This window comes from Cygnus atratus, chromosome 5, assembly GCF_013377495.2.
Source record: "Cygnus atratus isolate AKBS03 ecotype Queensland, Australia chromosome 5, CAtr_DNAZoo_HiC_assembly, whole genome shotgun sequence".
Classification (NCBI taxonomy): Eukaryota; Metazoa; Chordata; class Aves; order Anseriformes; family Anatidae; genus Cygnus; species Cygnus atratus.
This window is the reverse complement of record NC_066366.1, coordinates 61656537-61672110: the sequence shown is the minus strand read 5'-3', so window position 1 is coordinate 61672110 and position 15574 is coordinate 61656537. Positions and strand designations below refer to the sequence as shown.

The window sequence follows — 15574 nt, the reverse complement described above, 5'->3', positions numbered from 1 at the left end:
TGTAGTAGGTGCTGGTCCTTCCTTAAATGCGTGACATCCTGCAGCGTGATGCCTGTGCTCGGACTGAGCTCGTGGCTGCCCAAACCTGAACGAGTTTGGTGGTTTTGCTTCTCAAACTCTGCTGCAAAGGAGATCTTTGTTTGCTTTTTTTTTTTCTGGCTTTTTATCGCTTATTTTTCAGTTTTTCTTTTTTTTTCATTCTGATCTGCAAACGGATAGGACTGAGACAAAACATCTGATGTTCCTAACCAGGAATACGTTGGGAGCTTTTAGCTAGTTTAAAAGTGCCTGGCATTCCCGGAGTGGTATGGCTGCGTTTATTTGGGTGTGGATGTAATAATGTTTCTGTGATACAGTTCCTGCTGAGTCTGAAATGCTAGTGTCAGTAAAGCCAGAAGGAGAAGCCAGACAAAAGCTTGGATAAAAGTCAGGATTTCAATGCCTCTTCCTGGTGGTGCATGGGAAAGTAATGATTTTGTGTTTAACTTGGGGTTTTTCATAAAGCATATGCTTTTTTTCTATAAATTTCTGTTAGTAAATATATATTTTACAGCCTGCAAAACATCCCAAATGCCTGATTTTTGTGCCTAGGTTTCATTCTTGCAGGTCGGTTCCTGTTTTAGGCTCTGGGCAGTCTAACAAAGGTGGTGTTTAACTGCAAAGCTCTGAATTTTGATGTCAGCCTAACATCTTGTCCTCCTGAATTCGTGGAGCAGGGGGCACGCTCTCGTCCTCCAGCTCTGCCAGGGCAACACCTCGGTCTGCTCGGCTCCTTTGCGTTGTGTAGAGCTCAGCAGAGACTTCTTCACGAAGACTGGAATGTGTTTATACAATATTTTATGTATTATTTTAGGCTCCTGCTTGCTCAAACATAGGCAAATGATTAACCTCTCGTTCCCCATCACTGGAGGAATTGTGAAACTGCGTTAGCAGGCAGAAGGTCGGCTGGATATAAACCAATTTCTGTGCTCCTGCTGGGAAAGTCATCCGTAATCACTTTCTCAGCACGTGTGGCTAACAAGTTGGAGAAGGTTTCCCAGGCCAGGAGTGCTTGGTGGCAGCGCTGAGCTGTAAACCACAAGGGCCAGGCAGTAACCGAGCTGTGCACAGGTAGGTGCTCTCCTGCAGGGCAGATTTTTCTCGGGCAGATGTTGCTAAAAGGGGAGACGTGAGAGGCTCCATCTCTCTCTCTCTGCCAGGCCGTGTCGTGGAGATGCTGCTGCAGGAGTGGGCAGCGGTAAGAGCACTGGGCAAAGCTGCCGAAAAGGAGAACCACCTGCTGCCCTAAATCCCAAATACTGTGGGGTCAGAGCTCTGCAGTTAGCATCTTCAAGTGGCGTTCCTTTCTTTTGGCATCGTTGCGCATGGCCCTCCAGAGGGAAGGAAGCAAGCAATCTTTAAAACAATTTACTGGCAACTCAGGCTTGAATATCTGAGTTTTTCCAGGGGCTCTTGTGCTGTGTCACTTGTTCCTTTTGTGTTCCAACGTGTTGCTTGTTGTTCTTTCACCGTCAAAGGACGTTACAGTGCCGGTAATAGTGGCTGCGCCAAGGACAAGGCGTAGAAGGCGGCAACCTAGTGCGAACGAGAGATACTGCAGCACAGTGGTGTTCTGGTGAAATCTGCCGTCTTATCTGCGTGTGATGCAAAGACAGGGCAGCCCCCGTGAGCTTTGGAGGCTGCGTGGTGGCATGTTTTTTGTCCTCTGTGAAATCCGCCACGCTGTTGTGATGAGAACGCTAATGTAACTCCTGGCAAGCGGCAAATCGTACCGCCGGCAGCAGTTGCCCTCCAAAGCCTGGTGCTGTGCTAACAAGCAGGAAGATCTTAACGTCTCCTGTTTGCGTAGAACTGGGAAGGCAGCATGTCCCGTGGGAGGTGCCCAGGTAGGGCTGCAGTCGCGTATAAGGGGAAGGAAGCACTCTGTGTGCAGGCAGGTGGTGTTGGGGGCGTTAAACTCCAGCTGCAATAACAGCGTGATGTTAAGTATAAGATGTTTAAGTTCTTTTACATTTAGATATGTGGATGTGTGTGTGTATTTGTGTGTATAAATGTGTGTGCGCATATATATGTGTGTAGTATACATATATATATTTATATTTTATATCTCCCCCACACCTCCTTGGGAAAGGGTCCTTGTCCTGGTCATCTGCGCCTCAAATCGCTGCTGTCCTCAAACCCAGTCGTCTTATTTCTCTCTCGTTTCCTCAGTTCCTAGGTGGGAGAGACACGGTGAGGCTCTGTGCGGGGCAAGGAGCGCTGATGAGGGAGCCTTGCATGTGAACCAGGATGGACTGGCTGTGACGGCGTGCCTTAGCTGGAGAGGTAGTTACGATGAAGAGTTCCTGCAGAGCTGGCCTCCACAGGGAACCGCTGAATTCCTCTTCTTCCACCTTCCATCAAGTCAAACGGTACGAAGAGACCAGCTGGTCCGCCTATAATTAAATATTTCGTACCAATTTGGCCTTCTGCTTACTTTCTTGCTGTCTTGGGTGTCACTTAGTTGGTCTCAGTTCTTACTTTTGGATACTCTTTAAGTGAAATGGTGTAATGGCCTAAGGGCAGAAGTGTTTTTTGACACTTTTATTTGATAATGACAACTACAGACTAACTACAGCTGGTACTGTACTTGGTTTGTACTTGATATTTTCTAGCAACAGCTGTAAATTAATTTGGGAATATGGCTTTAAAGTAAAACTCAGTTGGAGGATGGCCTGTCCTGGTAGGCTTTAATACATGCAGTCAGCTTAAAGCAAGCGGAAACACTGGCGATCGTTGTTGTGGTTTGTCTTACTAAGGAGTAAGTAATTGGATTAGTTTAAGCTTAAATTTTGTATCGCTCGCTCTCCTGTGTCTCTTATTCAGAAGAAGTGCACGATTGATTTCAAACACTTGTGCTTATGTGACAATTAAGTGAACGCCTCTCACTGTGTCTCGTTATAGGAACACCGTACAGAACAACTTGTGCTCATGCAAATGCAAGAACGTGCGAGTTTGTTTGAGTTCAGGCTACTTGGAGGAAAAAAAAAAAGCATTTTTTGAAACCAAGACTCTTCAACTTCCTCAATCTGGAGGAAGAGAGCCAAATTTCTTGTTTCCAAAATTTGTGTGGTTTTAAAGTAAACTTTAACCTTTGTTCCTTGTGGTTATGTAAACAACATATACTTGCTATGTTAGTCTCGTGGTAATTTAGTGCTGGAAAAGACTGCCTGGGTAGCCCAGCTCCTTGCTTTCCCAAGCAGTATCTCATAATCCCTTTTGTAAATTTAGAAGTCCAGCCTAAAAACAATTACACCTCTTCTCTCCTCCCATAGATTAGGCCGTTACCGAAGATGACAGATCTAACTGTGCAGTTGGGATCCTTCTTTTGATTCCCAGGCTGAACATTCATGCCAGCTTATAGATTTGTTTGAGCTTGCGTTGTCATTTTATTTTTTTTTTTGCATAAGGACCGCTTCTTTTCAGTGGTTTATCTCTTTTGCTGTATTCAGGGAAATGCAGCAGTATTCCCTCACCTGTGGTTTTGCAGCACGAAATGACCCCAACGTTTTCAAGGAGCTTCTTGAATAGTGACTGCTGCTGTTCTCAGCCTGGGTGAGTCTCCTCTGAGTCATGGCAAAAACTGTGTGCTGAACTCCAGAGGAGACCTTGTAGGAGGGCTTTGAAGTGATGCCTTGAATGTATCACAGATCTGCCTCGGTGCCATAGCTGTGTCTATGGTAGCTAACGCATCGCTCTCGGTTAACTCCAACACGTCTTGGTGTTCTGCAGCTTTCTGGTGCATCGCCGTCTGTACCTCCGAATTCTGCCTCGCTGCTATTTCTGGGAGCTTTGTGCCTCCTCTGTGTTGGTAATGCCTTTCATTTCTGTCAGAGCACCTGTAGCGTTCTTGCTGAGGTCACTTGTAACAAACCCAAATCGTTCCCCAGGCTGATTCCTGAGGCATGGCTTTGGTTTCCAGGCTGGTATCTTATTATTCAGCGTCACCTGGGACTGTCTGCTGTTAAGCCAGCTTCTTTGTCTGTTTTACCTTTTCTTGTCAATCTGTTTTAACCAGTAAATCTCCTCGTGCCCCCTGAAGTCCGTATCAGTAAACCACAGTACGTGGCATTTTTCAAGATCTTTTTTGGAGAACCTTCAGGTTAGTCTTGCACATTGAACTCTTCCTTCCCCCCCTCTTTATCTGTGGCTTTGTAATCCTCTTTTCTTGCAGAGCACCTTTTTGTATTGAAGTCAGCCTAGCAGGCCTGGAGGTGCTGAGATCTCTCTCCCTTCTCTTTCTCCCCTGCAGCACCGCCTGTGATGTGCCACATGTTTTATTAATGCTGAATGTTGCCTTTCAAGAGGTTTATAAATCTTCTTGCCCTGCAGTTTATGGATCTGTTTTGGAATCTAAAATTGAAAGGAGCCGTTCCTTGCAATCTTCATGATGCTTTTTAATCTTCCCACCCTGCCACCTCCCAGTGTTCTTGTTCAAGTTAACCCGGTGCCTTGTGGCCTCGTGATCATCGTTAGCACCCCCTTGAAAAAAAATGCAAACTCAAATTTAGTGCTTTGTGCTGTACCTGGAGTACTCTTAATCTCTGCCCCGACCTTGCTTGCAGCCCTATTTCTCTCCCTATCCTCTCTCACAAACTGGAGAACCTTTTACTATTTCTTTTCCTATATGTTTGCAGGGACTAACCCTGCACCAGTTCTTAAGCTTATTCCTAGACTTTTTAGGTTTAAGTTTTAACTTTCCAGGTGATACTGACCTGATGATTTGTGGTTGTTTCTTGTATCCTTCTGGGAGAAGGAATGTATTCAAGTGGAGTTTCTTCAGTTCTTATTTGGTACGTGTTCTTTATAATGAAAATACCTTTTGGCTCCTGGAGAATGCCTCCTGGGTTGCTCTGTCTGCAGTGAAATCCTCTATACCGCGGTGCAGCCCCCTTCTTCAACCAGTTCCTTTAGGTCTTGAGTTTCAAAAGAACAAACCGGTGACTTGCCTTCAGATCTCCTTTTGCTTATTCTGTCTTCTGAGCTCTGAGTTTCTCACTGATGGCGCAGTCCAAGGTTAATTCCTACAACCTTTCACGCGTTCTCATTATGTGTGCACAAAAGTGAAGACTCAGTAGCATCCCTTTGTGTGTGTTTGAAGAAATTTGTTGTGCCGTCATATCCAGAAAGATCTTGGTCCTGTAGCAGCAGTAAATAAGAGAACAAGTCTTACATCAAGAAAGATAACATTTCCAGGAGGAAACATGATTATTTCTGGAGAATTGGGGAATGTCTGTCTGTGCTGCTCTGATCTGCGTTCAGCAGAAGCCCGATAAAACCAGCACTTCTTTCCTTACTGTCCTTTTTCCAAATGACTCCACCTGTGTGATTCTTTCTTGTCCTTGTCTGTTGCACCACAGGCATGCTTTCTATCCCATCATCTTTGAGCTAAATGTTTTTGGCCCAGCTTTGAGTGACTTTGAACACCAGATCTTTCAGTTGACTTTGTTTCCCTCTGCTTGGTCATCCCTGTGTCATCTGTAGTGTGGCTGGGAAGTAGGGGACGTGGACTTGAGCTTCTTGAGGCTCAACAAAGAATCGGTTCTACGTCGCTCGCGTGATGCTAAGTGCTTTTATACAAAGACTGGCGAAGAAATGCCACTTTTTCTTGTCTATAATGTAGAAAGTAGTGGAGTACACCATGGTTTATGTGAATATGCTTACTGTGAATTGTTTTCAAACCTTATCAATGGGTGGGAGCCCTCAAACTTGAGTTGCCTGCGCATCAGGCTGGGCCGTGCAATCTGTCACCCGAAACTTCTTGCTGAAGATGACATTTTTTTGCATGACTCTTATCTCGTGCGTGTAGCTATATTTGAGTGTCGTCACCCCACAAGTTATTTGAACACCTGAAGTGGTTGAACACGCTGTGGGGGACCCAAGGTTAAGAATTGGGCATTTACTTGGCATTTAGCTCCTCTGCTGTCTAGGGCCAACCCCGACCCACTTGTGCATGCCTTGCTCCTGCTCCCTCCTGCTCCTCCTTGCTTCGGCACTCACACCTTCTGTCTACCTGCAAAGCCTGCAGCAATCCTTGCTTCCTCTGGCTGACACAGGATGCAGTTAGACAGGCACGAGGGGATGCTGAGCAGTTGCTTTAGCATGAAGTTCGTGCTGCAAGGGAGTGGGTTTTCTAGAAATGAAATGCTTCCACAGCTGCTGAGGTTGAACCAGCCCCGCTCTGGAGCGTTGAGCTTCCCAACCCGCCTTTCCCCGAGCTTGGATGTTCGCCACGCGCCAGAGCAAGCTCCAGTGAGTAGCAGAGCATCGTCCATCCTGGCTGCTACGCTGGGACTTTCCCGCCCCGGCAGAATCCGTGGAATGTCTTTGAAGCAGCTCTCCGTCTGCTCTGCCTGCCCCAGCAGCGCGAAGCGGATGGAAACGGTACTGGAGAGTGAGCCCAGAGGACCCACGGAGCCCTTCCAGAAACAACAAGTGGTTGACCATGGCTGAACTTGCACGCGGTGCTCAGTCCTCCCTAATTGTCGGTTCTGTGCTGAGGAGCTCAGTTTTATGTCAGAAAAATGGGGTGCCAGGGAGGAGACGTGCCCTGCCAGAGGTTATGCTTGGGTTTTCATTGTTGTTGGCTTTTTCTTTCTCTTATTTTTTTGGCCGATGCCTCGTGTTAGTATGTCCTGAGGGTTTTTTCGGAGTTGTAGTTGGCACGGCACGCGCAGTTAGCAATACTAGGAACTCTTGCCTACTGCAGTTAGTGTTTACAGAAAGAAATTCACAGGAAACTTTGGGGTTTTGATGGAAATTTTCGCCTTAATAAAACCTTCCGGTGCTTTGCCCAGAAAACTCAGCGTGAATGTGCTGTTGGAGTGTATCATACTGTGAGGTTTTGTTGTTCTTCTTCGTGCTGGCCAGAGGAAACCTTTTGGCTTCATGGGGCACTGTGGGAGCCCAGCCCGAGGTGCAGGATGGGACATGTAGGCTCTCTGTGATCCCAGGAAGCTGGGAAAATGGAGCCTTTTCTACCAGTTTTTCCTCCGTCATTGGAGCTTCTACTAAAGGTGATATTTTATTTTTAGGCTGCTGTGAATTACAAGATGTATAAAGGCAAAAGGATGCAGAAAGATTCTGGGCAACTTGGCGCAGCAGCTTATGGATCTTCCCTTCGGTAGGGAGAGGAGAGGTGTGTGTGCATGTGTAAAGGTGTATATGTAAATATATATTTATATTTATATATATATATTTATGGATCAGTCCAGTGTGGGAACCAGCAAGCTGTAGTGAAAATGAGCTGGAGTTACAACTTGTAAAAACAGCGGTGTCATTCCAGAGCTGTAAGTATCCTGTTTTTCTGCGTGCCTAAGGCGCTGCTGATTAGAAATTAAAACAAAAAAGCCGCGTCCCTTTTTATTCCGCTGGCTTAAGGATGGGATAACAGCGCAGAAGGCAGCGCTGCCAGTTGTTTCAGTGCTGATCATTCCTGGCAGAATTATCTCTTATCAGCGATTCAAAACGGCACGTTTGGGACTGAAAACCTTTTATGCTTACTCCGTGAAGTTCTGAAGAGTCGTTGTCTCTAAAGATAAAATTAGCAAGCTTGATAACTTAAAGGGTGGAGGAAAGCAAACAGAATCGTGCTGAAGTATCAGAGGGAATTGTCAGCGGCTTCACCTTTTAACAACTATTTTTGGTGTTTTAAAATATTTAAAAACTTCACCTGCAGCTGCCACAATTATCTGCTTGCCAGCACTGAAGTGTCGCAGAAATAAGGTAGGCTGGGAGGGGGGGGTCTGAGCTCTGCTTCACGTTCAAAGCAATTTCTGCTGGGGATCCTTGCTCTAATTCTTGGAGCTAGAAAGGAAACGTGCTGCTGACACGCGGGGACGAAGTTCTGCTTGTTTAAAAGTTCCAACTTTTTAATGTTTGCAGCAGAGTGTGAGTGTTGGTGGGGGTGAGGGTTCTTTTTTTTTTTTTTTTCCGAGCAATACTTTCAGGTAAGGTTTGTATACCAAAATCCCTTTTCAGGCAGCAGGGGAGAGAATTCCCATTGTAAAACTTGGAGGCAAGTGGCACTGCCGCTCAGCTGGTCAGATGGAGTCAGCAGCCCTCCTCCTGTAGCTGTCTGAAGCTGTTAAATGTAGGTTTTCTTTAAATCTGGATCCATTAAAACGCTGCAACGAACGCTGAATTCAAATGAGGCAATTACCCTGGCAATAAAATTTCTGACTAAGGCAGAATTTTGTTATGTAAATCGTAACTTTTAAACCTTAAATGGTATTGTTGGCCTAGCCAGAGACTAACTGAAACGCAGGAGGAAATAGAACCTGAAATGAGCAATCCGTAGTAGGTGAGGCATAGCTCTACCCTTTGTCTTTCTCCATAGACCAGAAATAGCTTTGAGCAGCTGAACCAACTTTGCAGGCTAAACATGTCCTCTGAGCATGTTGGGGTAACCAGTTTAGTCCTGTTCTCGTTCATGTAACACCTTGATCTCACCTTCATCTGCAGCTCCTCTTAATGAAGGGTGCTGAGCTGATTTGTAATGCCGGCTTCCTGAAAATGGCTCCAAGAAAGCCTTTTTAACCCAGAATTGGGCTCATCTTTCAAACACCCTGGCACGAGAACTCAGGAACGAAATCCGATCTTCCCTTCCTAGCTCCTGGGGTCTCGACGCGGAGGGCTGCGCGTTCAGCCGTGCTCACCTCCTTTTCCCAGGGACCTGCGGTGAGCTGCCACCGGAGCTTTTCCATCTGGGAGTTTTTCCACCTGGGAAGCACCTCTCCGAAATGCGGATGGCGAAGGGCGGGCTCCAGGCCTGGCTCTGCAGCAGCTGCTTGCAGGGATTCAGCTGCCGCTCTCGGGGCTGGGCTCTGACCCAAGCACATCGGTGGCCTGACCCCGATCAGCCCTGAAGTGCAGCAGAGATGACGCAGACCCTACGGAAAACCAGGCTCCAGCAAACTGGCAGCAGCCTCGAGTTCCCGTTCTCTCTTACCCATCCGTTTCAGCACCCTGAAGCTCCAGTTTTAGGGCATCGTTGCAGTTTTTAGCATCCAACTGAGAAGGAAAATAGCTCCGTTGCGTTTTGCAGAGGAGCCTAAATTGGGAAGTGCCCCAGTTCCATCAGGAGGCACGGGCAGGGGACGAAGGCAGGGACCAGGTAGGTGCATCCACGGTGACGGGAGCTCTTTTGTCCCTGTAGCTGAAGTGAAGATGGCTTTGGTGCTCTAACTTTGCAGGAGAGAGGTGATCTGCCTGTAAAATCAGGAGGGAGACCAACCAGCAGTTACCGAGTGTCTGCACTGGCTGATACACGGGGCAGCTCTGCGTGGAAGCCTTTAATCAAGTTGGTTTTAGATGAGAAACGACCAAAAAAAACACGTTTTGGTGGTAGCTGCGAGGGGAAATGTGTTCAGTGCCTGGCTGTGTCCGTACCAGCTCACGGTGAACGCGGCGTTGAACTCGGTGTTGTTAACCTACCAGTCACGGATCAGCCCTGTTTCCAAAAGGGCTCCTCTTAATGTAACAATTCCCAGATTGCCGTGGAAACCTAATCTATAGTTAGTTCTGTAATACGCTTACATGGTGGCTCTGGGGGAAGAGCCTGAAGCCTCCTGACGATTGGATTCTACGCGGCGGTGCCCTGGGCTTCTGCGTTTTTTTGAGCTTTGCGTTGGAGATGAACACGGAGGTGTAGCAGAAGGGAGGAATGGAGAGTCGGGGACTGTCACACGAGCGGTACTGCTCTAATGCCAGCAGCCTCCAGGCGTCTCCTGCACAGCTCGTAGGTTCCTGACCATAAAGGTGCTCACTTGAAAGGGGTTCTCTCCAGCCGTGCTTGAGGCTTCTGTCACTTCTCTGGAGCAGGCGTCTTACGAATAGCGCAGGAACCCTGATGGGAGAGCACACCACGTCTGCCCTTCCTGATGGACTAAAGGAACTAGTATTAGGTGGTGGTAGGAATGTGGATATCTGCCGGGCTCTGTTGGTCAATATAATTGCACTTGGTAACTTCCCTTTCCAGCTTTAACTGCGCTTTATCTTCTGAGAAATCTGTACAGCTGGCAGCTAAGGTCAAGACAAGCCCTTCGACCCGCAGGTGCCTTACAACTGGATCCAGAGATGAATGGACAGGAGGATTGCTCTAACTCTGTAATGAACCCCTGGCTATGTTTGTGCACCCGCCGTAAGTTAAGCATTAGGATTTCTCCTTGGAGCTCCCCAGAAACAAATTTCTCAAGTGGGAAGATCTCTGCTACCCTTAAGATTGTAATCCCGTTGCGAGACGTGAGTAGAAGTTCTCCGAGGGTGAACATCGCAGCCCGGCCGCTGCTGTTCCTTTTTCATGTGGTTTCTTTTGAGGTGTGGGCTGCTTGATGTAGAGCAGGAGACATGCTGGTGCCTACTCCGGGCCTTCTTCTCTAATTCCAGGCAGGCATATTTTGCAACTATAATTTCTTCCCTTTCTGTTTTTCTAGGGTTTCTGGTATGCACTTAAAGCCATATCTCAAGTTACAGAAGAAAGAGCGATCTCCAGAAATAAGCCAGGATTCCCTGAGAGGCCCACCTGCGAGCCATCAGAGAGCAGCACAAGAAGAAAAATACAGCAACAACTGCACCAAACGGAGCGTTTTCCCCAAACCCTCCCTCGTGGCTCCATCTCGAAAGCTTCTGGGAATTTTTTATCCAAATAATATGTGCAATATGAGTGGGAAATGTCCAGCGGATGGTCCGAGCGCCAGGGAGAAGAAGAACGCCCTGTCTGCGACCATCCACCAGGGGGAAGAAGGGGAAGGGCCTCTGGATGTCTGGGCTGTGGTGAAGCCTGGCAACACGAAGGAGAAGATCGCCTTCTTCGCAGCCCAGCAGTGCAGCGGCAACAACCGCCTGGGCTCCATGAAAATCAAGAGCACGTGGGATATCGACGGGAGGACGGCCAAGCGAAGGAAAAAATCGGTGGATCTTAAAAAAGCCAAGATCCAGCTGGAACGCGTGAGGGAGGCGAACGCCCGGTGCGCTCAGCCGGAGCCGTTCGCCTGTGGCATCGAGCACTGCTCCGTGCACTACGCCAACGACAACGGCGAGGGCGTCTTCCCGGGCCGCTCGCTGTCCGTGATAGAGATGGTCGCCTTCCTGGAGCAACGCGCGAGCGCTCTGCTGGTGGACTGCGCGAAAACTTGCGCCCCGGCTCCCGCCGCGAGGCCGAGCGCTCAGCCCAAGGGAGCGCTCCCCAGCTCGGACCCTTTCCCCGCCGCCGGGGCGTGCGAGGTACACGAGAGGGGAACTTGTGGCGAGCAGCAGCAGCAGGGCGAGCCGGTGCGCGTGCTGGACATGGTGGCCAGGCTGGAGTCGGAGTGCCTGCGGCGCCAGAGCGAGCGGGAGGCCGGCGGCCTGTCCCGCAACAACAGCTTCCGCAGGAACGTGGGGCGGGTGCTCCTGGCCAGCGGCACGCAGCCCGGCGGCGAGGCGGGCAGAGCCTCCTCCTCGGCCGCCCTGGGCCAGGGCGAGGGGCTGGGAGGCGCGGGGGCGGCCGAGGCTGGGTGCGGAGGTCGGTGCGAGGCCGCGGAGCCGTGGGACGGCGCCGCCTGCGCTCGGCAGCCGTTCCCTGCCGCGCTGGAGGCTCGTGTGGGGAGCGCGGGCTCGGGACTTGCTCAGGCGGTGTTGGCGATGACGGCGGGCAGGAGCGATGCCGACAGGCGGGGGGAGCCTCCCCGGCCTCTGCCGGCCGCCGCCAGGGTGCCTGCGGATGCCTTGCAGAGCAAGAGCGCGAGTGCTGAATGTACGTCGAAGGAGGCTGTGATTCTTCCAAAGCAGAGCCCGCATCCCGCCAGGAAGGAGTCCCTGTGCATCAGCATATCGGTCACCAAGACCGAGAAGGGGTGCAGGAAGGAGAAACTCTCTCGCTCCGGCTCCGGTGAAGATCCGCTCCCGGGGAGGTTGTTTTTCCTCCAGGCCGGCCAGCCTGCCGCTCACGAGCAACAGCCGCTGCGGGAAAGCGCCCAAGAAAAGCCAGAAGTAGCCCAAAACGAGGGTGAGGATGCTTTAGGGTCTGACAGATCGTGCGTCAGGAACGGCGTCTCTCCAGAGCCGCCTGTCCTCTCTGGTCCCCCACCAGAAGGTGCTTTGCAAGCACTCGACGCCTCCTGCCTAAAGAGGCAGGTCTCGCATGACTTTTTGGAGACCAGGTTTAAGATCCAGCAGCTTCTGGAGCCTCAGCAGTATATGGCCTTCCTGCCGCACCACATCATAGTGAAGATCTTTGGGTTGCTTCCCACCCGGAGCCTGGTCGCCCTCAAATGTACTTGCTACTACTTCAAATTCATCATCGAGTACTACAACATTCGGCCGGCGGACTCGCGCTGGGTCCGCGACCCCCGCTACAGAGAAGACCCTTGCAAGCAGTGCAAGAAGAAATACGTCAAAGGGGACGTGTCCTTGTGCCGCTGGCACCCCAAACCATACTGTCAAGCTTTACCTTACGGGCCCGGGTACTGGATGTGCTGCCACAGGTCTCAGAAGGGCATCCCGGGCTGTAAGCTGGGTCTTCATGACAATCATTGGGTTCCTGCCTGCCACAGCTTTAACCGGGCTCTCCACAAGAAGACTAGAGGCGCCGGAGCCGAAGGGGAAGAGGAATATTAGTGCACATACACTTTCCTGTGAGATTGTTTGGGGTAGGAGGAGATTCTCATGCCTTGTGCTGTTTACAGTGTATATAATTGTCGTGTTTTTCACAGGGCTATGAAACTGCACATCCTTAAACACAAGAGCCTTTACCTTTTAGATGAAAGATAGCTTTTAGTCCATCTATGTAAATAACACTATAAAAACTAATTGTACATACAGAGTCTACAGCTGGCTGAACAACGTACTCACTACAATGCAGCTACGATAGTGTTGCGGCTATAGTTGTGTGTGTTTTTAAGTGTCTCGTTTCGAAATCTGTATATCCTGTATAATATATGAATGTTTCTGAGAGGAAACTCTAAATAGGTAAAGGCCACCTTGTTTAAAGAACCTTCAAACAATTTAACTGGACAACCTTAAAAATTAGCCTAGAGCAGATCCATTATAGTAGCCTTGGCAGTGAATAAAAAGAGAGGAATATTATTGTATAGTCAGAATATAAAAAGTTCTTGCCTACCTTACCCATGTTGTCTGTTTTTTTTTTTTTTGGTTTTCTTTTTTTTTGATTTTTTTTTTTTTTACTTAAATAAAACGTGCATTCTAGATCTGCCTTACCTGACTTTGTCTTGTGAAACTTCTACCCCAAAATAAAAATCCTGTAAAACATGAGGCAGACGCCTGGTGCTGTGATGTAGTTCAGGCTTACACTGTGCTTCCTGGAGAAAAATAACCCTCCTGTAAAACCAGCCACCTACTTTACTTGAAGAACTCCTTGCTATAACCTTCAGCTTCCAGGTTTTTCCTCTCTCTGCTGTTAGCTTCTCCCTTTGGAGTCCCATTTCTCCGCCCTGGCACGCACTTCCCTGAAGGGGCGGCATCCTCAGCTTGAGGATGGAGCCTGGGGCCGGGGGGACAAAGGTGAATTACTGTGGCTTGCTGGAAGGTTGCTGCCCTCTGACTTTTTCCTTTGCGCAAGGAATCCTTGCAGCGCTTCGCCCTGCTCAGCTGCAGCCTCTGGCTTCTTGCTTCTGGTGCCGCAGTCAGCGCTTTCAGCAGACGTGGGAGGCTTTGGGGCAGAAGCGCCGGCGAAAGGTAATGCCTTGAGCTCCTGACGGGAGCTGAGCGAGGTGTCTCGGAGTATTTCCACGAACACCTTCCTCCTGCTAGCACCGTGTGCCAGCAGCAGCCGCCTCGTGCCCAGCTCACAGCGGTTTTGCAGAGGTGAGCGAAGAGGCTCGTGCCTTTGCGTCGAGTCCCTCCTCTCCCTGCACCCGGTGCCGTGGCCGTTTCTCTGCCCTGTCTGAGCAAGGATGGACTCCTGGAAGCGCTCACCACGACTGGAGCAACTCCTGACACAGCCCGGTGTTCCCTGACCTCGTGTGCGAGACCACAAGGTGCGACGGGTGAGGAGAGCTGGCTCTGGAGGCTGGGAGGAGTGCCTGTGTCCCCGCTTCACCTGGGCTTGCGCAGTGAATCAGCTTGTTTTAAGGGACCAGAGTTGTTTTGTTTCTTAAGGAGCGTGCTTTTATTCTTGCCATTAGCAGTGCATGGGGAAGAAAACTGAGCCCTTGCTGCCTGAAATGGGGTTTGGGTGAGCGCAGGGCGTTCAGGGCAGGTTGCAAGGGATGCTGCTTCGCCTTCCCTCCCTGCTGTACCCACCGCCTGGCTCCCCTCCCCGGCGCTGCTCTCTGCAATGCAGCAGACATTATGACAACTGGGAGGAATGAAATTAGAAAGCTGGAAGGAGGGCGCGGCTGCCTCGCAATCAGCCAGGAGAGGAAAAGCAGGATCCCCTGCTCGCTTGGGCCTTCGCTCCCTAACGGGGCGCAGGCTGCACCGGGACGAGCAGCAAAACAACCTCCTGGAAGAAGCCGGCTTGCCAAAACCAGCAGGATCTAAGCCCTTCAGCTTCGTTTCGATTAAGGAAGAGGGGGAAGAGGCAGCTTTCCTGCCCCCCACCCGAGACTCTGGAAAACTTGCGATAACCCGCGCGGCGCTGACAGCCGCAAGGAAAGTCCCCGCGAGGCTGAAATAGAAGCAGCAGAGGAAAATATTTTGTAACTAGATAAGGGGCGAGTGAGGTCATGTTTTTTGGAACGGGGTGGGAGATTCTGGTCACCTTCGCTGACCAAGGCTGCCAGAGGGGAAAACGGAGAATGAAATAGTGGCACTGGGAGCTTTTTGTCCCTCGCAGTTCAAGGCAGAGGACAATTTGCTGTCTTCCCCGCCCTGCCCCCAGGCTGGTTGAGTAACGTGGGCTGTTTTATACATCATTCGGTATGTTATTTGCTGAACGATCCCTGCTGCACAGCATTATGAGTAAAAAAAACGGCTCCGCAGAACAAACTTTTGCATCTAGCAGTGGTCTGTGCTGAAGGTGGCTTTGCTTTTTAAAAAAGTTTTTAAAAGCAGCAACATCAAGGGTAGGTTTCTGGTTCTTCAGAGGCCGTTCAGGGAGCAGCCGCTGTGAGATGAGCACCTCCTCCCCCCAGAAAAGGTGATATTAAAAAATGTTCAGCAGTGGCTTTAGAGGACTCAGTAGAACTTGACTTCCCTGCCCGCAGTGCTTAGAGGCGGGGCTGGCTTTGGATTTCCAACTCTGCCTGTGAAGAAACGTCCGTAACGCCTCCATCGTTCCCAAGTGGGCATCAAACTCCGGGGGAATCCGAGCACCAGCAAACTGCCCCCGGTGAGGTCTGTGGCTGGGCTCTCGCTCATCCTGCCTCTTCCTGCACCTTTTCCCCTTTCCCTGCTGCATCTCTGCTCCCCGGAGCAGGGCTCTTCAGTGCCCACCAGCTCCCCGTCACCGCTCAACTCAGCGATTTGTGGGCTCACAGGCATCCGTCCTCCCCCTAGGGTTGCTGGCCCCAAAACGGAGCAGGGCAGCTGCTTCTCCTCCCTCCCCTTCACCTGCCTGCCTTGGCACGCACACTCAGCCTTTCACGGTGACCCC

At 50.1% G+C, this 15574-nt stretch overlaps 1 protein-coding gene across 7 annotated transcripts in view; it reads left to right on the top strand.

The window, feature by feature from the left end:
• Positions 1-13224, top strand: part of FBXO34 (F-box protein 34) — a 37764-nt gene extending 24540 nt beyond the window's left edge. For 3 of the 7 annotated variants that reach the window (XM_035551389.2, XM_035551387.2, XM_035551391.2), the window contains 2 exons: positions 2212-2411; positions 10473-13224. In XM_035551389.2, coding sequence (XP_035407282.1) covers positions 2335-2411; positions 10473-12636 — 2241 coding nt within the window. In that variant the 5' untranslated portion in view covers positions 2212-2334 and the 3' untranslated portion in view covers positions 12637-13224. Of the gene's footprint in view, positions 1-1829; positions 1887-2211; positions 2412-7073; positions 7163-9443; positions 10282-10472 lie in introns of those variants that run through there. The other 4 variants (XM_035551383.2, XM_035551384.2, XM_035551385.2 and 1 more) reach the window with 3 other exon arrangements.
• The last annotated feature ends 2350 nt before the right edge of the window (positions 13225-15574 follow it).